This window comes from Heterodontus francisci, unplaced genomic scaffold (genome assembly GCF_036365525.1).
Source record: "Heterodontus francisci isolate sHetFra1 unplaced genomic scaffold, sHetFra1.hap1 HAP1_SCAFFOLD_745, whole genome shotgun sequence".
Lineage (NCBI taxonomy): Eukaryota > Metazoa > Chordata > Chondrichthyes > Heterodontiformes > Heterodontidae > Heterodontus > Heterodontus francisci.
In genome coordinates this window covers 129,068-150,634 of record NW_027141721.1, presented here as the reverse complement: position 1 = coordinate 150,634, position 21,567 = coordinate 129,068, and the positions used below count along the sequence as shown (strand labels likewise).

The window sequence follows — 21,567 nt, the reverse complement described above, 5'->3', positions numbered from 1 at the left end:
TCTTCATTGAACGACAGGAAAAGGATTGAAACCCAGCACGAGACTCAGGCAAACATTTTCACTCTGTCATTGAAAAGCTCCCGGGTCCAAGCCAACAGCACTTACTACTGTGGGGCTCACAAGGATACACACAGTGTAACTAGAATGCAAGGAAACATGGCAAAAACTTGGGAATTGTGTAATACACCTAACCCCAGTCTCTGGGAGTACGGTGGCACAGCTGTTATTTTACAGGGACTAGTAATCCAGAGGCCTCGACCAAATGATCCAGAGCACAGGAGTTCAAATCCCACCACAGCAGCTGGGGGAATCTAATTAAACAAACACCACCTTAAATATTCACTCCCTCCGCCACCGACGCACAGTGGCAGCAGTTTGTACCAGCTACAAGATGTACTGCAGTAACGCACCAAGGTTCCTTTGACAGCACCGTCCAAACACATGAGCTCTACCAACTAGAAGGACAAGGGCAGCAGACGCATGGGAACATCACCGTCTGCAAGTTCCCTTCCAAGTCACACACCATCCTGACTTGGAACTATATCACCGTTCCTTCACTTTCGTGGGTCAAAATCCTGGAACACCCTTCCGAACAGCACTGTGGGTGTACCTACCCCACATGGACCTAGTGGTTCAAGAAGGCAGCTCACCACCACCTTCTCAAGGGCGATTAAGGATAGCCAATAAATGCTGGCCTCAACCAGCGTCGCCCAAAATCTCATGAATGAATTAAAAAAGAGAAAATAACCTCAGCAGGGGGCAAAAAAACCTCGAAATAATGCAACAACAAGCTCAACATTAAAAAAATTCCAACAGCAACTGAAGCAGGGAAGAAAACAAAAAACACAACAAAAACCCCAGCAGGGAAAACACAACAACTACCTCAGCAGGAGAACAACGCCAACAAATTCAACAACAGATCAGCAGGAGATTCAAGCACCAACAAATTCAACAACCTCAGTCGGAGAAAAACACCAGCAAATACAACAACAAAAACAACAACAACTTTAGCAGCAGAGCGATACCAACAAATGCAACGACAACTACTGGCAGCCAATGGTAGAGAGAGGGGTGTGGGATCCCCATCAGGGAGGGAGGTGTTGGACAAACCTCAATCACTTGCTTGAGTCTTCATGTGGCTTCTCACAGGACTCAACTCTCTTCTTTCCACTGATTTCCCAATTGCAGGATCAGCTTCCAGTGGAAGATGTATCTGTTATTGAGTCTCATGGTCTGATTTCAAAGTAAGGGATCATTCTCACCACCACCCCACACACCCATTGTTTGTGTTAACAGCTCTCTTTCTTATTTTCTTTCTCTGTATCTTTCTCTCCTTCCTTCATTCTTCACATCCCAGTTTGTCCCTGTTCACTGACCTTCTTCTCTCCCGGTCTCTTCCCGCAGGCGCGATCTCGGCGAGGGTCCACCAGACTCACACCGCCGTCTCCAGATTTCCTGGGGAGGGAGTGGGACTGGAGTGCCATGTGGAGGGTGAGAGTAGCGGTTACATGTTCTAGTACAGACAGGACCCGGGGAAGGAGCCGCGGCTGATGTTTTACTCTGCAGCTACACCAGGTGTGAACTCAGAGGGGATGGTGGAGGGTTTCAATGCCAAACGACCGACTGGTTCCCAGTTCAACCTGGAGACCACCAGCCTGCGGGAGAATCACTCGGCCCTGTATTTCTGTGCCTGGAGTCAGCACAGTGACTCAGAGAGACGGAGCAGTTCAACAAAAACACCAACAGAAACACCTGTTTCAGATAAAAGCCTGCAGCTCTGTATCCTGTTCGGTTTATCTGTTGCAGTGTGAACATGTCTTCCACATGAAGACACAGAAAGATGTTCAAGGATGATATCAGAACTGAGAGGTGATAATGATCAGGAAAAGACTGAACAGACTGGGGCTCTTTTCTCCAGAAAAGAGAAGGCTGAGGAGTGACCTGATAGAGCTCTTTAAGATTATGAAAGGGGTTTTGATCAGATAAATGTAGAGAAGATTTTTTCCATTTGCGGGCGAGTCCAGAAAAAGGGGGAGGGGTCATCAATATAAGACAGTCACCAATAAATCCAATTGGGAATTCGGGAGAAACATCTTCACCCAGAGAGTGAGGAGAATGTGGAACTCATTACCACAGGCTGAGGGGAATAGGCAAGATGTATTTAAGCTGGGGGTGGCGGGGGTCGGGGGGGTCGGGGGGGGGGGTGCTGCATAGGACATGAGGGAGAGAGGAACAGAAGGAGATGCGGCTGGGGGCGAGATGAAGAGGGCGTGGAACGACGTTCGTGTGGATCAAAAAGGCCTGCATGGACGTGTCTGGCCGAATGCTCTGTTTCTGTGCTGTAAATTCCCTGCAGCTGGAGCGAGGAGCAGGAACACCAACACTGTGGGACTAGACAGTGGAGCTGGGGAACTGACTCCTGGGTGAGGAGCAGCTTTCCTTTGTGATCCTCATCTAAACCTGTCACAATCTTGTACACCTCTATCAGGTCTCCACTCAATCTCATTTTCTCCAGGTTTTCCAACCTAACCTTGTAATTAAAATCCCCTATCCCCGAAACCATTGTGGTAAATCTCCTCTACACCCTCTCAAGGAAACTCACCTCCTTCCTAAAGTGTGGTGAGCAGAACTGGATGCAATTGTCCAGTTGTGGCCTAACTAGAGCTTTATAAAGATTCAGCATAACTTCCCATATTTTGTAGGCAGTGCCTCTATTTATGAAGCCCAAGATCTCACAGTTTTGCTAATCTCATATGTTTTGCTATTCCCATATTCTTTGCTACTGTTTCGAAGTACAGGCGCTGCTGTAATGCAGGAAGTGTGGCAGCCAGTTTCCACAAGGCAAGATCCCACGAACTGACAATGTGCAGATCCTGCTGAAGTTGTTTTTGTTTCTTTTGTTTTTTTCTCCTGCTGAAGTTGTTGTTGACTTTGTTGGTGTTTTTCCTGTTGAAGTTGTTGTTGCATTTGTTGCTGTTTTTCCTGCTGAGGTTGTTGTTGAAATTTTTGGTGTTTTTCCTGTTGAGGTTGTTGTTTTGAATTTGTTGTTGTTTACTCCTGCAGAAGTTGTTGTTGAATTTGTTGGTGTTTTTCTTGTTGTTGAATTTGTTGGTGCTTTTTTCCTTCAGGTTGTTGTTGAATTTGTTGGTGTTTTCTCCTGCTAATGTTGTTGTTGACTTTGTTGGTGTTTTTCTCCTGTTGAAGTTGTTGTTGATTTTATTAGTACTTTATTTTTCTCCTGTTGAAGTTATTGCTGAGCTTGTTAGTGGGTTATTTTTCTGGTGCAGTTGTTTTTGTATTTTTTCCTGTTTGTCTCCTGCTAAAGTTGCTGTTGAATCTATTGGTGTTTTTTCTCGATGTTGTTGTTTTTCTCCTGAAGTTGTTGTTGAATTCCATATCATTTAATACCCTCACCTAACATCAATCTAGCAATCTCTGCTTTGGAATGTCTGATTAACCCCCTCAAACCCCCATCTGTAGAGCTTTTTGAGGGAGAGAGTTCCAGATTTCCACTTCCTGCTGTGTGAACCAGCGTTTCCTGACATCACTCCTAAACAGCCCCACCCCACCTTGCCCTGGACTCCCCCAGCAGAGGAAATTGTTTCTGTCCATTAACACCATCGAATCCTTTAATCGCCCTAAATATTTCAATGAGATCACCCTTTAATCTCCTATACTTAAGAGAATATGACATTAGGCCATGCAAACTGTGAAGCTAATTGAACCCTTTTAGACCTGGTGTCATTACTTCCAAGGCTGAGACATCCTTCCTGAGTTTTGATGCACAGAACTCAACATGGTTTCTCCAGAAGGGGACTAATCCGAGCTGCATACAACAGTAACACAACACCCAGCGCTTTCTATTCCAGCTCCCTTGAGGGAAAAGGGACAATACTCTTTGTTGTAATAGTTACTTAATGTTTTAATTATTTGACCTGGAAACGAACCTGCAGAAAGGTTATTTCAATGAGCAGGAGTTCACTCTGTGGAACAGGGTCCCAGGGAGACGCTGGAAGCAGATATTACCTGCACATTAGAGAGATTTCACTCAGGGATACACTTATAGTGTAAGCTGAGTCATGAGGGGTGGTGAGTGTAACATGTTCAGGAGGAACAGGGGAATTCAACAACTACTTCAGGAGGGGGAAAAAGAACAACAAATACAACAACTTCAGGAGCAGAAAGACACCAACAAATTCAACAACTTCTTCAGGAGAAATAAAAACAAACATCACAACAACTTCAACAGGAAAATTACACCAACAAATTCAACAACAACTTCAGGAAGCAATCACCAACAAATCCTGCAACTTTAGGGGAAGGGGGGAGTAAAGAAAACAACTAATATTCTCACAACGTCAGCAGGGGAAACACCAACAACTTCACCAACAACTTTAGGGAAGTACATCAAGCAACGCAGCAGCAACTTCAGCTGGGGAAAGACACCAACAAGTTCAACAACAACTTCAGTGAAAAAAACAATAAATACAGCAACAACTTCAGCAGGGGAAAAACACTAACAAATTGAACAACATCAGAAGGGGGTAAAACACTGACAAATGGGGAAATAGCACAACTTGTTGAGGTTGATGGGAATTTGTTCACAAAAGCTCCGAGTATCTGATCAGACCTGGATGATGTAATCGTTGCAAACAAAGCCCATTTCAGCCTCAATGTGGAAAGGGGAGAGGGAGATTCATAAAAGGGGCTCAAAGATCTTCTACCAGCTCGTAAATAGTAAGTGAGTAGTAAGAGGTAAAGAGGGGTCAAGTAAGGACGGAGAGAGTAATATGTGCTTTGAGGCACAGGGCAAAGCTAATATACTTAATGAGAACTTTGTATCAGTGTTCCCGAAGGAACTGGAGGCTGAAAATTATCTGTAGAAGCAGAGAGAGTAGAGGCAATGGATAGGATAACAATTGAGAGCTGGTACTAAAAAGGCTGGCTATGCTTTGGGTGGATAAGTCACCTGGTTCAGATAACTTGTATCCCAGGTTGCGAAAGGAATTGGGGGGTAGAGATAGAAGAAGGGCTTGCCGTAATCTTTATATCTTCCCTGGTTATGGGGGAGGTGCCAGAGGATGACAGAGTGGCAAACCCATATTCAAGAAAGGGTGTAAGGACAGTCCGAGCAACTACAGGCCACTTAGTTTAACATCAGTGATGGGTAAGGTTCTAGAAACAATAATCAGAGAAAAATCAATAGACGGTTAGAGAGGTTCTAGTTTAATTAAGAATAGCCAGCATGGATTTTCAAAAGGCAGAACATTATTGACTAATCTAATTAAATTCTTTGATGAAGCAACAGAGAAGGTCGATGGAGTGAATGTGGTGGATGTTGTTTATGTGGATTTTAAGAAAGCGCTTGACAATTTACCACATAAAAGGCTGGTTAACACAACTGAGGCTCATGGATGAGAGGGTCAGTGTTCAATTGGGTGAAAAAGTGCCGTCAGGACAGGAAACAACGAATCGTAGTAAATGGTTGCTTTTTTGACTGAGGGGTGGTCGTCACTGGTGTTCCCCCATGGGTCAGTGCTGGGACCACTGCTTTTTCTGCAACATATAAATGACTTGGATCTTGAAATACAGAGCAGAATCTCAAAATTTGCTCTCCACACCAAACCTGGAGGTGCAGCAAACAGTGAAGATGATATGAACTGCCTGGATCAGGTCATAGATAGACGAGCAGAATGGGCAGAAAGGTGACCAATGGAATTTCATTCTGACAAGTGTGAGGTGATGCATTTTAGCAGAAGGAATAGGGAGAGACAATATATACTTAATGGCACAGTTGTAAAGAGTGTGCAGGGACAGAGGGACCTGGGGGTGTATGTGCACACATCTTTGAAAATGGCAGGACATAGTGAGAGCTTGGTTAGGAAAGCATGTGGGATCTTGGGCTTCATAAATAAAGGCATTGGGTACAGATAACTCAGACAAGGAAAACTGGTTCCCATTAACTAATGGTACAATAAGGAGGTTGAAGGTTTGGGTAAGAGATGCAGGGAATATAAGGAAGAATTTTATTTGCACTAAGGGTGTTAATGACCTGGAACTCACTGCCCACAGGATGGTGGAAGCGGAGATGATCAATGACTTCAAGAGATAGCCGGATAGCCACCTGAGAGAAATAGACTTACAGGGCTACAGGGATCGAGCCAGGGGAGTGCACTGATTGCACAGCACCGTGGACAGCCAGCATGGACCCGACGTTCCGAATGGCCTTCTTCAGTGCCGTAAATGACTCGATGACTCCTTCAAAAGAAGCAACCCTTGACTCCTCTGTCCTTACAAAATACTGTCCCATCTCCAACCTCCCTTTCCTCTCCGAAATCCTGGAACAAGCTGTGCCCAGCTTTCCCAGAATTCCATGTTTGAATCCATCAGCCCCTAGCTATGGTTCTGATATTAATACCAGCCATATCAGTAATGGGTCAGTATTTGACAATAGCCTGTCAATAACTCCCTCAGATATACAGACTAATGCTTCGAGAAATACACCCTTGGCAATGTTTGACTTGACATTTAAATACAGAGCCCATCGCAGTCCCATCACTGTCCCAATGTTAGGGTGTGACCAGCAGTCAGTCTCTGGTCCATTGATAGCTGGGCAGAGGCTTCACAATGTCACGTTTCCTGGTTGCACAGCGACTCTCACAGCTCTCTCCCTCTCTCTCTCTCTCTCTCTGGCTGTCTTCCCTCTTGTTTGCCTATGTACCTGAATATGTACCGGTGCCTTTTCGGGAGATCCTATCTGTGCCTCTGATCTAAACAGTCCATTGTCCTCAGTCTGTGAGACTCATCTGACTAGCACGACATCAGTACTGGATCATATTGGGGCAATGTGCTCTGTATCCTCTCAGATTAATGGACACTGAGTATCTGACATAAAATATTCACAGGATAAATACCTCCCATATCAGTAATGTGTCAGTATTGAGCAATAGGCTGTGTATATTAGATCATAAATGGACACTGAGTGTCCCAGACAGATCATTCTCATGATAAATTGCTTCAATATGTCAGCAACCGTCCAGGACCCCAAACTCTCCTTCCAGGTGAAACAGCGATTCACTTGGACTTTCAATATCAAATAGAAAGAGGGAGTTATTGACAGGCTATTTTATATCATCCCTCACGACCACCTGCCAAAGTGCGTCACAGCCAATGAAATGCTTGTTTTGCTGCAGTGCAGTCACTGTTGTAATGTAAGAATCATGGCAGCTGATTTGTCCACAGCAAGCTCCCACAAACAGCAATGTGAGAATGACCAGGTAATCTGTATTAGTGACGTTAATTGAGGGATAATTATTGGCCAGGACACCAAGGAGAACTCCCCTGCTGTTATTCAATATAGTCCAATGGGACTGTTTATATCCACGGGAGTAAGAGGATTTTTTTATATTATTTATATTAGATATACAGCACTGAAACAGGCCCTTCGGCCCACCGAGTCTGTGCCGAACATCAACCGCCCATTTTATACTCATCCTGCACTAATCCCATATTCCCAACAAACATCCCCACCTATCCCTATATTTCCCTACCACCTACCTATACTAGTGACAATTTATAATGGCCAATTTACCTATCAACCTGCAAGTCTTTTGGCTTGTGGGAGGAAACCGGAGCACCCGGAGAAAACCCACGCAGACACAGGGAGAACTTGCAAACTCCACACAGGCAGTACCCGGAATCGAACCCGGGTCCCTGGAGCTGTGAGGCTGCGGTGCTAACCACTGCGTCACTGTGCAGGATGGAGTCTCTGTTTAACGTCACATCTGAAAGCGGGCTCCTGACAGTGCAACACTCACTCAGTACTGCCGCTCTGACAGTGCAGCACTCACTCAGTACTGCCCCTCTGACAGTGCAGCACTCCCTCAGTACTGCTCCTCTGACAGGGCAGCACTCCCTCAGTACTGCCGCTCTGACAGTGCAGCACTCAATCAGTACTGCCCCTCTGACAGTGCAGCACTCACTCAGTACTGCTCCTCTAACAGGGCAGCACTCCCTCAGTACTGACCCTCTGACTGTGCAGCACTCACTCAGTACTGCCCCAATAACAGTGCAGCACTCCCTCAGTACTGATCCTCTGACAGTGCAGCACTCCCTCAGTACTGACCCTCTGACAGTGCAGCAATCCCTCAGTACTGACCCTTGACAGTGCAGCACTCACTCAGTACTGACCCAATAACAGTGCAGCACTCACTCACTGCTGACCCTTGACAGTGCAGCACTCACTCAGTACTGACCCTTGACAGTGCAGCACTCACTCAGTACTGACCCAATAACAGTGCAGCACTCACTCAGTACTGACCCAATAACAGTGCAGCACTCACTCAGTACTGACCCTTGACAGTGCAGCACTCACTCAGTACTGACCCTCTGACAGTGCAGCACTCCCTCAGTACTGACCCTCTGACAGTGCAGCACTCACTCAGTACTGCTCCTCTGACAGGGCAGCACTCCCTCAGTACTGACCCTTGACAGTGCAGCACTCACTCAGTACTGCTCCTCTCACAGTGCAGCACTCCCTCAGTACTGACCCTCTGACAGTACAGCACTCACTCAGTACTGACCCTCTGACAGTGCAGCACTAACTCAGTACTGCTCCTCTGACAGGGCAGCACTCCCTCAGTACTGACCCTCTGACAGTGCAGCACTCACTCAGTACTGCCCCAATAACTGTGCAGCACTCCCTCAGTACTGACCCTCTGACAGTGCAGCACTCCCTCAGTACTGACCCTCTGACAGTACAGCACTCACTCAGTACTGACCCTTGACAGTGCAGCACTCACTCAGTACTGCTCCTCTCACAGTGCAGCACTCCCTCAGTACTGATCCACTGACAGTGCAGCACTCCCTCAGTACTGACCCTCTGACAGTACAGCACTCACTCAGTACTGACCCTCTAACAGTGCAGCACTCCCTCAGTTTGTCCCTCTGACAGTGCAGCACTCCCTCAGTTCTGACCCTCGCACAGTGCTGCACTCCCTCAGTTAGCCCCTCTGACAGTGCAGCACTCACTCAGTACTGACCCTCGGACAGTGCAGCACTCCCTCCGTACTGACCCTCCGACAGTGCAGCACTCCCTCAGTTTTCCCCTCTGACAGTGCAGCACTCACTCAGTACTGACCCTCTGTCAGTGCAGCACTCCCTCAGTACTGGCCCTGTCACAGTGCAGCACTCACTCAGTACTGACCCTCCGACAGTGCCGCACACCCTCAGTCCTGACCCTCTAACAGTGCAGCACTCCCTCAGTACTGACCCTCTGTGAGTGAAGCGCTCCCTCAGTACTGACCTTGCAACAGTGCAGCACTCCCTCAGTACAGACCCTCTGACAGTGCAGCACTCCCTCAGTATTGACCCTCTGACAGTACAGCACTCTCTCAGTACTGACCCTACGACAGTGCAGCACTCCCTCAGTACTGCCCTCATAACTGAAGCTACTGTTTTCAGTTTCCGCTCCAAACTCCATTCCTTCACTACTGACTCTACCTCTCTCCCCGGCAGCGGTCTGAGTTTAAGCCAGTCTGTTCGAAATCCTGGTGCCACATTTGATGCCGAGATGCGCTTCTGACCTCATGTAGGCACCATCACTAACTCATTTCCACCTCTGTAAGATCACCCGAACGCGCCCCAATTTCAGCTGAAATGTGGCTGAAACCCTCATTCAAGACATTGTCAGCTCTGGACTTGACAATGTCAAGGCAGTCCTGATGCTCACCCAATTTCTGTAAACCTGAGGTCATCTAAAACTCTTCTGCCTGTGTCTTAAGTTGCTCCAAGTCCTGATCCCCTGTCACTCCTGCTCTCACTGCCCTACATTGTCTCCCAGTCAAGCAACATCCACATTTTAAGTTTCTCGTCCTTGTCCTCAAATCCCCCATGGCCCTTCCCCTCCCTATCGCGTTGACCTTCTACAGCCCTCCCTATCTCTGTAACCTGCACCAGTCTCTACAACCCTCCCTATTGCGTTAACCTCCTCAGCTCCTACAGCCCTTCCTATCTCTGTAACATCCACCAGCTCCTACAGCCCTCCCTATCTCTGTAACCTGCACCAGTCTCTACAACCCTCCCTATCGCGTTAACCTCCTCCAGCTCCAACAGCCCTCCCAATCTCTGTAACCTCCACCAGCTCCAACAATCCTCCCTATCTCTGTAGCCTCCACCAGTCTCTACAACCCTTCCAATCGCGTTAACCTCCTCCAGCTCCGACAGCCCTCCCTATCTCAGTAACCTCCACCAGCTCCAACAATCCTCCTTATCTCTGTAATCACCACCAGTCTCTACAACTCTCCCTATCTCTGTAACCTCCACCAGTCTCTACAACCCTCCCTATCTCTGTAACCTCCACCAGCTCGTACAGCTCTCCCTATCTCTGTAACCTCCACCAGTCTCTACAACACTCCCTATCGCGTTAACCTCCTCCAGCTCCTACAACCCTCCCTATCTCTGTAACCTCCACCAGTCTCTACAACCCTCCCTATCTCTGTAACCTCCACCACCTCCAACAACCCTCCCTATCTCTGTAATATCCAACAGCTCCTACAATCCTCCCTATCTCTGTAGACTCCACCAGTCTCTACAACCCTTCCAATCGCGTTAACCTCCTCCAGCTCCGACAGCCCGCCCTATCTCTGTAACCTCCACCAGCTCCAACAATCCTCCTTATCTCTGTAATCACCACCAGTCTCTACAACTCTCCCTATCTCTGTAACCTCCACCAGTCTCTACAACCCTCCCTATCTCTGTAACCTCCACCAGCTCGTACAGCTCTCCCTATCTCTGTAACCTCCACCAGTCTCTACAACACTCCCTATCGCATTAACCTCCTCCAGCTCCAACAACCCTCCCTATCTCTGTAACATCCACCAGCTCGTACAGCTCTCCCAATCTCTGTAACCTCCACCAGTCTCTACAACCCTCCCTATCGCGTTAACCTCCTCCAGCTACTAGAACCCTCCCTATCTCTGTAATCTCCACCAGTCTCTACAACTCTCCCTATCTCTGTAACCTCCACCAGCTCCAACAATCCTCCCTATCTCTGTAACCTCCACCAGTCTCTGCAACCCTCCCAATCGCGTTAACCTCCTCCAGCTCCTACAGCCCTCCCTATCTCTGTAACCTCCACCAGCTCCAACAATCCTCCCTATCTCTGTAATCTCCACCAGTCTCTACAACCCTCCCTATCTCTGTAACCTCCACCAGCTCCAACAACCCTCCCTATCTCTGTAACATGCACCAGCTCGTACAACTCTCCCTATCTCTGTAACCTCCACCAGCTCCAACAATCCTCCCTATCTCTGTAACCTCCACCAGTCTCTGCAACCCTCCCAATCGCGTTAACCTCCTCCAGCTCCTACAACCCTCCCTATCTCTGTAATCTCCACCAGTCTCTACAACTCTCCCTATCTCTGTAACCTCCACCAGCTCCAACAATCCTCCCTGTCTCTGTAACTTCCACCAGTCTCTACAACCCTCCCAATCGCAGTAACCTCCTCCAGCTCCTACAGCCCTCCCTATCTTTGTAACCTCCACCAGTCTCTACAACTCTCCCTATCTCTGTAACCTCCACCAGTCTCTACAACCCTCCCTATCTCTGTAACCTCCACCAGCTCCAACAACCCTCCCTATCTCTGTAATATCCACCAGCTCCAACAGCACTCCCTATCTCTTCAAACTCCACCAGCTCCTACATCCCTCCCTATCTCTTTAACCTCCACCAGCTCCAACAGCACTCCCTATCTCTGTAACCTCCACCAGCTCCTACAACCCTCCCTATCTCTGTAACATCCACCAGTTCCGACAGCCATCCCTCTCTCTGTAACCTCCACCAGCACCTACAGCCCTCCCTATCGCTGTAACGTCCTCCAGCCTCTACAACCTTCCGAAATCTCTGCACTCCTCTAATTCTGGCCCTTTAAGCATCCCCGACCTTAATTGTTCAACCATTGGTGGCCACACCTTCAGTTGCCTGCGGCCTAAGCTCTGGAATTGCTTCGCTACACCTCTCCGCCTCTCCACCTCACTTTTCAATTTAAAATTCTCCTTAAAACTTACCTCTTTGACTGAGCTTTTGATTGTCTGACCGAATCTTTCCTTACGTCACTCAGTTTCATATTGTGTTTATAATGCTCCTGTGAAGAGCCTTGGCAAGTTTTATTACATTAAAGGTGCGAGAGTATTATAAATTGTTGTTTTGTCCCTTTCCCTGCCTCTGTACTTTATTAAGACCTGTTCCATCTCTCACCATTGCCGTTCTGAAGAAGGCTGACCAAGCTGAAACGTTAACTCTGTTTCCATCTCCACAGATGCTGCCAGACCTACTGAATATTCTGTTTGTGTTTCAGAGTTCCAGCATCTGCAGTATTTTCCCATTGGTGCAATGTGTTGGTTGTGGGTGAGGGATCTCTCAATAACTCCCTCAAGTGGGCAGAATTCATTCATCTTTCTGCAATGTAACCTGGGCAATGCTTGACTGTAAATGCAAATCCATTGCAGTCCCAATGTCAGGGGCACAGCAGCAGGGACATTGATATCTGCTCAGGGGCCTCACAGTGTCGTGTGTCCTGCCGACAAAAGCCTTCTCCCAGCTCTCTGGCTTTGCTCATTGTTGTTTGCATATGTTGCTGAATGTGTACCTGTGGCCTGTGGGAGATCTTATCTGTGCCTCTGATATGAACAGTCCACTGTTCTCCGACTGTGAGCATCTTCTGAAAAACATTTTTACTTTGCAGGTATTTTATCAGCTGCCATTGAGCAGGAAGGACATAGAGGAGCAGAGCTGTAAAGAAATAACTGAGGGGTGAAAAAAATTATGTGATGATTTGAGACTTTAACTACCCCGATATTGAATTGGGCAGTCATTAAGATTATCCGAAATGGGAGCAAGGAGTAGGCCATTCGGCCCCTCGAGCCTGCTCAGCCATTCTATAAGTTCATGACTGATCTGATTGCAGCTTTAACTCCACTTTCCTTTCTGCCCACTATAACCCCGACTCCCTTGTAGAATCAAAATCTGTCAAACTCAGGCTTGAATATATTCAATGACCCAGCCTCCGTTGCTCTCCAGGGAACGGAGTTCCACAGACTCACAATCCTCTGAGAGAAAAACATCCTCCTCATCTCCGTCTTAAATGGGAGAGGCCCTTATTCTGAAATTGTTACGCCTAGTTCTAGATTCCCCAACGAGAAGGAACATCCACTCAGCATCTACACAGTCAAGCCCCCTCAGAATCTTACGTGGCTCATTTTTCTAAACTCCAATGAGTATCTGCCCAACCTCTTCAAACATTCCTCATAATAATCAAAGAATCACAGAATTGTGACCATGCCGAAGGAGGCCATTCGGCCCATCGTCTCCCCACTGGCTCTCTGAAAGAGCAACTCCCTCAGTTCCACTCACCCGGCCTCTTCCTGTCACCCTGCAAATTCTTCCATTTCATGTAACTGTCTAATTTTATTTTAAATGTTTCAGTTGAATCTGCCTCCACCATGTTCTCAGGCAGCGCATTCCAGAGCTTAACCACTCGCTGCATGAAAACTTGTTTCCTCATGTCACTTTTGCTTCTCTTACCAAATACTTTAAATCTGTGCCCTCTCGCTCTCGATCCTTTCACGAGTGGAAACAGTGTCTACTCTGTCCAGGCCCCTCATGATTTTGAATAGCTCTCTCAAATCACCTCCCAGCCTTCTCTTCTCCAAGGAAAACAGTCCTAATTTCTCCAATCTATCTTCATAACTGAAATTCCTCATACCTGGAACCATTCTTGTGAATCTCGTCTGTACTCTCTCAAATGCCCTCACATCTTTTCTCAAGTGCAACACCCAGAATTGGAGGCAACACTCCAGCTGAGGACAAACTGGTGTCTGATACGAGTTCAACATAACTTCCTTGCTCTTGTAATCTATGCCCCTATTAATATAGCCCAGGATAGTGTATGCTTTATCAACCACTCTCTCAACCTGTCCTGCCATCTTCAATGACTTATGCACAGAAACACACAGGTCTCTCTGCTCCTTCACCCCCTTTAGAATTGTAACCTCGATTCTATATTGTCTCTCCATGTTCTTGCTACCAAAATTAATCACTTCAAATTTCTCCACATTGAACCTCATCTGTCACTTGTCTGCCCATTCCACCAACTTGTCTATGTCCTTTTGAAGTTCTACACTATCCTCCTCACAGTTCACAATGCTTCCAAGTTTCGTATCATCTGCATATTTTGAAATTGTGCCCTGTACACCGAGGTCTAGGACATTAATATATATCAGGAAAAGCAAGGGTCCCAACACTGATCCCTGGGGAAGTCCACTACAAACCTTTCTCCAGCCCGAAAAACATCCATTATCCACTATTCTCTGTTTCCTGTCACTCAGCCAATTTCGTAATCCATGTTGCTACCGTCCTATGCATTCCAAGAGCTACATGTTTGCTCACAAGTCTGATGTGTGGAACTGTATCAAATGCCTTTTGAAAGGTCAGGATTTCTCATTTTGATCTGACAGGCCTTGAATGAGCTGGATTATCCAGGGTGGAAGCACAGACCAGAATAGAATGGAGTAGCACAAGGTTTGGGGAATGCTGGGCAGTCCCACCACGTACAGTCACATCCCTTCTGATCTCAGCACTCAGCAATCATTTAACAGTGAGTATTCCCTCCCAGAACAAAAAAAAAACTGGATTTCCATGATCAGATGGTAAAGCCATTCCAGCAAAATCAATCAGCTTCTTGAGACGGTCAGGTTCAATATTCATAGATATATTTAGCAGACAGAGAATGCAATAAAACTTTAAACACACAGTTTACAATCAGATTTGCAATCACACTGGGTGGTCAGGAAGTCAAACACGTTAAAAAGCCTTTCCATGCTGCAGCTCTCCTTGTTTGAATGTCCATCAATGGAAGATACACAGCCATGTTCACTTATTGCAGACGTTTTACATTGTTACACTAGAGAGCTGTGACCAATGAATCATTTCACAACAGTTCAACAGACTGGTCAGGATGTTAATATTGGGAAATTGGAGAGGAGCAGGGAGTCAGTGAATGGCAATAGTTCCAGGGGTTATGGGTGAACAGGGTTCGGAGTGAGTTTAGATACAGGCAGCAAATGTTTGTATGAGGATAAGATCAGGAATTGTGAAAGATGTGCGGTTGGCCAGGAGAGTATCGGAATAGTCCAGTCTGGAGGTAACAGAGTCACGGATGAGGGTTTCAGCAGCAGATGAGCTGAAGCAGGGGCGGAGTCGAGAGATGGTATGGAGGTGCAAAATGGACTGTCTTGGTGATGGTGTGGATATGTGGTCGAAAACTCATCTCGGGGTCAAACACAACAACAAAGGCTGAAAACTGTCTTGATCAGTTTCAGACAGGTACCAGAGATGGTGTCAGTGGTCCAAGAATGACATTTGTGTCGGGGACCACAGACAATGGCTTCAGTCTTCCCAATATTTAGTAGGAGAAAATATCTGCTCATCCAGTATTGGATGTTAGACAAGCAGTGTGGCAGAGCAGAGACAATGGAAGCATTCACAGAGGTGTTATTGAGATGGAGTGTTGTCAGCATTAGGTTCCTGAGCTCAGTACAACTCCCTTCCTTTGTTATTAAACATTTGACATATGCCACACATAAATGCTTTGTACTCAATGAAAGCTTTCCTTTTCAATATATTTTGATTCTGCAAAGTTCAGCATCAACCGATCCCCCATTCTGCATGAACCCTCAATTTAAAAGATGTTATCTACCCTGAGGTTCTCCTTGGACAAGGACGAACTGTTTTCCTTGCCCCTATTCTCAGTGCTGACAGCTCCATGAAGCTTAGGGACCTCTACTCAATGGTAGATCTTTAAAGAAACTCCCTCATTAAACCTGAGATCACTTCATCCTGAAAGTGGCCAGAGCTGTCAGGTTAGTCTGGGTTCAGCTGACCAGTGGTCACTGTATACAAATGGGATCGTACTTCTCTATTTAACAAAGCAATAGCTTAAAGCTCCCACACCCCTGCGGTATAAAGACACACCAATTACAGTATAACATTAGCATACTTCTAGTCGGAGATTAACCCTTTGCTGACAATTTCCTTGAGTTAAACAAGGTGAAGATAAGATGGTACAGTGATTGAGTGAGGATGTAAAACACACAGAGACTGGATCACACGTGTCGGGTGCTTGTTGACATGTCCAAACACCTTCACACTTCCACAGGCTCACTAGCCGAGCACTGAACGTCTTCTGGATCCAATTCGAGCTTCGTGTGTGGACACTGATCCTGGAACATGTGCTTCATCTGCATCGCAGAGAGGAGAAACGATGAGTATTACTGCAAGGGGAGGAGTGAATAGAAATAGACAGAGAGCATACAGACAGAGATCGGGAGAGAGGGTGGGGGCAAGACAGTGAGATACAGGGAGAGGCAAAGATACTCACATAGAGGGAGAGATGGAGAGGGAGGGTGGGAGAGCTACAGGGATTGAGACAGAGGTAGAGAAACAGAGGGTGTGAGAGCGAGAGGTCGTCAGAGATGCAGTGAGGGACAGACAGAGACAGAAAGCAAGACACAGAAAGAGAAATACAGATTGGGTGAGCGAGGCAGAGAAAGAGACAGAGATAGAAAGGACATAAAGAGAGAATGGGGAGAGTGAGAGGGAAGATCAGAGAGAGGTTACCGTACAACGAGGAGGCCATTCATCCCCTCGAGTCTGTTACACAGGAACAGGAGGAGGCCATTCAGCCCCTCGTTCGAGTTATTACACAGGAACAGGAGAAGGCCATTCAGCCCCCTCACCCCCTCTCCAGCCTTTCACACAGGCTCAGGAGGAAGCCCATTCAACCCCTCACAAGCCTGATCTGGGGGACCAGAAGATAAGCAGAGGGGGAATTAGAGCTGTTTAAATAATGACCTGGAGTTCCCATTCAGTGAATACAGACAGTGAGAGGGAGGATCTGTTGTCTCCCGTGTTTCTCCTCAGTCCAGTGCAGTCTCTCACCCTCTCCACAACGATTCTCTTTGCAGTTTCATCATCCAGATCAGTCATTGAAGTGATCTTCACATTAATCCTCTTGTATTTAGTATCTAAACACAACAGTCACAACATCAACAGGTTGAACACACCCAGAGTTTAGCACAGGGAACGGGACGTATTTCGAATGAACTCTCCTCTCTAATTTAAACTCTCTTTCCTCCAGTTTGTCATCCACTCGTTTGTTCATCTGTCTCTGTTATTCTCTCTATCTCAACTCGTCTTGTCTATAATCTGACCTCTCTGTGTTATCATCCTCTATCCTGCACTCTCTTCTCTGTTGCCTCCTTGTTCCATCTCCCCAGATCATTTGCATTCCGTGTTTACTCCGGTCTCACTGCCCTTTTCTCTGTCTCTGTCTATCACTCTCACTCTCTCTCTCTCTCTCTCTGATGCTCTCTGTCCCTCTGACAAAGACAAAGACAGAGAGACAGACAAAGAGCATCTGTGAGAGAGACAGAGAGAGAGAAAGTGAGAGTCAGAGAGACAGACAGGGAGACAGAACATCAGAGAGAGTGGGAGACAGAGTGAGGTGAAAGAGGGAGCTGGAGAAACTGAGAACCACATAGGAGAGAGGCGGTTACAGAAATGAAATATATTTATATATGCGTGTGAAAGGCAGATAAAGGAGAAACAGAGAGACAGAGATAAAACTGAGAGTTACAGAGAGAGGGATGTGAGATAGAAGCTCAAAGATATTTCTGAAGGAATTTCTGGACGTTTACGTTTCTGTGTTTCCCAATGTATCCAGTCATACTGAACACAAGCGACTGCAACTCTTGTCTGACAGCACAGACAAGACAGAGAGAGAGACAGAGAGAGAGTGAGAACGATGGGTTTCCCTACACAGAACGATCACACAGCTGTTTGGAGGCCCTCGGTCCTGATATATTTGTGCCAGACTGAGACAGGAGGAGGGATTTAATATTCCTGAAATGTGGAGAATCTGAAATGTTCCCACCATCATCAGAAACAGGCTGGGAGTCGGGAGGTTCCTCGGGAGTAGACGGAATCCCCGAGTCTGTGAGGGTCAAATAAAGACAAGAGGAATTTCACTGGGATTCAGAACGCTGGATGAGTGGACAGAAGTGTTTCAACACAGAACCTCCTCTCGTATGTAATCTAACTCCCTCGACACACTGAATCAATGTATACCAGCCTTTACTGAGGGGGGACACAAGATATCATCGGCTGCAGAATCAGTTACTACTCCAACAAGAAACAAAAACTAACAGAGAAAACTCAGGAGATTATCAAAATGATCAGCGAAACGACAGGGGGAAAGTGGAGTCAGAGAACAACAGAGAGCAGGAGTGAGAGAAAAGGAGGGAAGGCGACAGGTGTGAGACAGAAAAGAGTAAGGGAGATCTGGAATGAGTGTGAACAAGAGTGAGAAAAGAAAACAGCACTGTAATGTTCCCCTTAATCAATACTGATACCCCTCCTCCTTTCCTTCCTCCCCTCTCTTTCCTGAACACCTTGTAGTCAGGAATATTCACTACCCAGTCCTGCCCCTCTTCGAGCCAGGACCCTGTAATTGCCACAACATCATATTTCCACGTGGCTATCTGCGCCTGAAGTTAAACAACCTTATTTACCACTCTCATTGCATTCACATACACACACATTAAACTGAATTTACAGCTCATCACCTTTCCTCTTACACTGTCCCCGTCTCATACGATACTCTTATCGACTCCTTTGTTATCTGTCCCTCCTAATTCTCTGTGCATCTATGTTTTGCTCTCTAATAATGCTCAGACCACTGTTGTTCCTGATGTATATTAATGACATCGACTGGGGCGTACAGGGCACACTTTCAAAATCTGCAGATGACACAAAACCTGGAAGTATTGTGAACTGTGAGGAGGATAGCAATAGACGTCAGGAGGTTATAGACAGGCTGGTGGGATGGGCAGACACTGGCAAATGAAATTTATCACAGAGAATTGTGAAGTGATTCATTTTGGTCAGACGAACGAGAGGCAATATAAAATAAAGGATACAATTCTAAAGGAGATGCAGGGGCAGAGGGACCTGGGGGGGACATGTGCACAAATCATTGAAGGTGGCAAGACAGGTCGAGAGAGCGGTCAATACTTAGGAGGGATGTTAAGGTATTCGAGAGGGTGCAGAGAAGATTTACCAGAATGGTTCCCGGGATGAGGGACGTCAGTGACATGAATAGATCGGAGAAGCTGGGGCTGTTCTCCGTGGAGAAGAGACGATTAAGAGGAGATTTGAGCAAGTTGTTCATAATCAAGAGGGAACTAGACAGAGTAGTCAGGGAAAAACTGTTCCTCTTGGTGGGAGGATCCAGAACTAGAGAGCAACGGTTTTAGGTGAGTGGTAAAAGTCACAACAGAGACAGGGAAACCTTTTCACACAGTGAGTGGTTAGGATCTGAAATGCACTGCATGAGAGTGTGCTGGAGGCAGGTTTAATTGAGGCTTTCAAAAGGGAATTGGATAATTGTCCTGGCAGAAACAATCTGCAGGGCGACAGGAAAATGGCAGGAGTGGGAGTAGGTGAGTTGCACTGCCAGAGAGCTGGCACGGTGAAGATGGGCTGAACAGAAACTTTCTGTGCCGTAACCAGTCTTTGATTCCATGATTCTGCGATGATAACCCCACAAAGCAGATACCTTAGCTTCCAGAGCCCGGTGGGTAGTGGATGAAACCTCAGTAGATTCTCTAGTCGATTGTTCCTCGGATTCCTGAGTTTGAGCATCATGCTGCCCTCAGTCTCTATCACAGTCACCTCAATCACTGCATTACACTCACCTCAGTCACTTTATCACATTCCCCTCAGTCACTGCATCACACTCCCCTCAGTCGCTGTATCCCTCTCCCGTCAGTCGCTGTATCACACTCTCCTCAGTCGCTGTCTCGCACTCCCTTCAGCTCACTGTATCACAATCCCCTCAGTCACTGCATTATATTCCCTTCAGTCACTGCATTCCACTCTCCTCAGACAGTGTATCACACTCTACTCAGTCACTGTATCACACTCCCCCAGTCACTGTATCACACACCCTTCAGTTCACCGTATCCCACTCCCCTCAGACAGTGTCTCACACTCCCCTCAGACAGTGTATCACACTCCCCTCAGTCACTGTATCCCACTCCCCTCAGACAGTGTCTCACACTCCCCTCAGACACTGTAGTGCAGTCCCCTCAGTCACTGTATCACACTCCCTTCAGTCACTGTATCCCACTCCCCTCAGTCAGTGTATCACACTCCCCTCGGACACTGTATCGCACTCCCCTCAGTCACTATATCACACTCCCTTCAGTCACTGTATCCCACTCCCCTCAGTCAGTGTATCACACTCCCCTCAGTCACTGCATCCCACACCCCTCAGTCACTGTACCACACTCCCTTCAGTCACTGTATCCCACTCCCCTCAGTCAGTGTATCACACTCCCCTCCGTAACTGTATCACACTCCCCTCAGTCACTGTATCACACTCCCTGAGTGACTGTATCACACACCCCTCAGTCACTGCATCACACTCCCCTCTGTCACTGTATCACACTTCCTCTGTCATTGTATCACACTACCCTCAGTCACTGTATCACATCCCCCTCAGACGCTGTATCACATCCCCTCAGTGACTGTATCATACTAACCTCAGACACTGTATCACACTCCCCTCAGTCACTGTATCACACTCCCTGAGTCACTGTATCACACTACCCTCTGTCACTGTATCACACTCCCCTCAGTCACTGTATCACACTACCCTCTGTCACTGTATCACATCCCCCTCAGACACTGTGTCCCACTCACCTCAGTCAGTGTATCACACTCCCCTCCGTAACTGTATCACACTGCCCTCAGTCACTGTATCACACTCCCTGAGTGACTGTATCACACACCCCTCAGTCACTGCATCACACTCCCCTCTGTCACTGTATCACACTTCCTCTGTCATTGTATCACACTACCCTCAGTCACTGTATCACATCCCCCTCAGACGCTGTATCACATCCCCTCAGTGACTGTATCATACTAACCTCAGACACTGTATCACACTCCCCTCAGTCACTGTATCACACTCCCTGAGTCACTGTATCACACTACCCTCTGTCACTGTATCACACTCCCCTCAGTCACTGTATCACACTACCCTCTGTCACTGTATCACATCCCCCTCAGACACTGTGTCCCACTCACCTCAGTCAGTGTATCACACTCCCCTCCGTAACTGTATCACACTGCCCTCAGTCACTGTATCACACTCCCCTCAGTCTCTGTATCACACTCCCTTCAGTCACTGTATCACACTCCCCTCAGTGACTGTATCACACTACCCTCTGTCACTGTATCACATCCCCCTCAGTCACTGTATCACACTCCCCTCAGTCGCTGTATCACACTCCCCTCAGTGACTGTATCACACTCCCCTCAGCCACTGTATCCCACTCCCCTCAGTCACTGTATCACACTCCCCTCAGTCGCTGTATCACACTCCCCTCAGTCGCTGTATCACACTCCCCTCAGACACTGTATCACACTCCCCTCAGTGACTGTAT

The 21,567-nt window shown here is 47.1% G+C and overlaps 1 protein-coding gene across 1 annotated transcript in view; it reads right to left on the bottom strand.

Annotated features, from left to right (window-relative positions):
• Nucleotides 1-14,781: 14,781 nt before the first annotated feature.
• Nucleotides 14,782-21,567, bottom strand: part of LOC137364494 (uncharacterized) — a 99,442-nt gene continuing 92,656 nt past the window's right edge. Inside the window, exons 10-11 of the mRNA XM_068027677.1 lie at nucleotides 16,997-17,082; nucleotides 14,782-16,296 (exon numbers count right to left, since the gene is read on the bottom strand). Coding sequence (XP_067883778.1) covers nucleotides 16,201-16,296; nucleotides 16,997-17,082 — 182 coding nt within the window. The 3' untranslated portion in view covers nucleotides 14,782-16,200. The remainder of the gene's footprint in view (nucleotides 16,297-16,996; nucleotides 17,083-21,567) is intronic.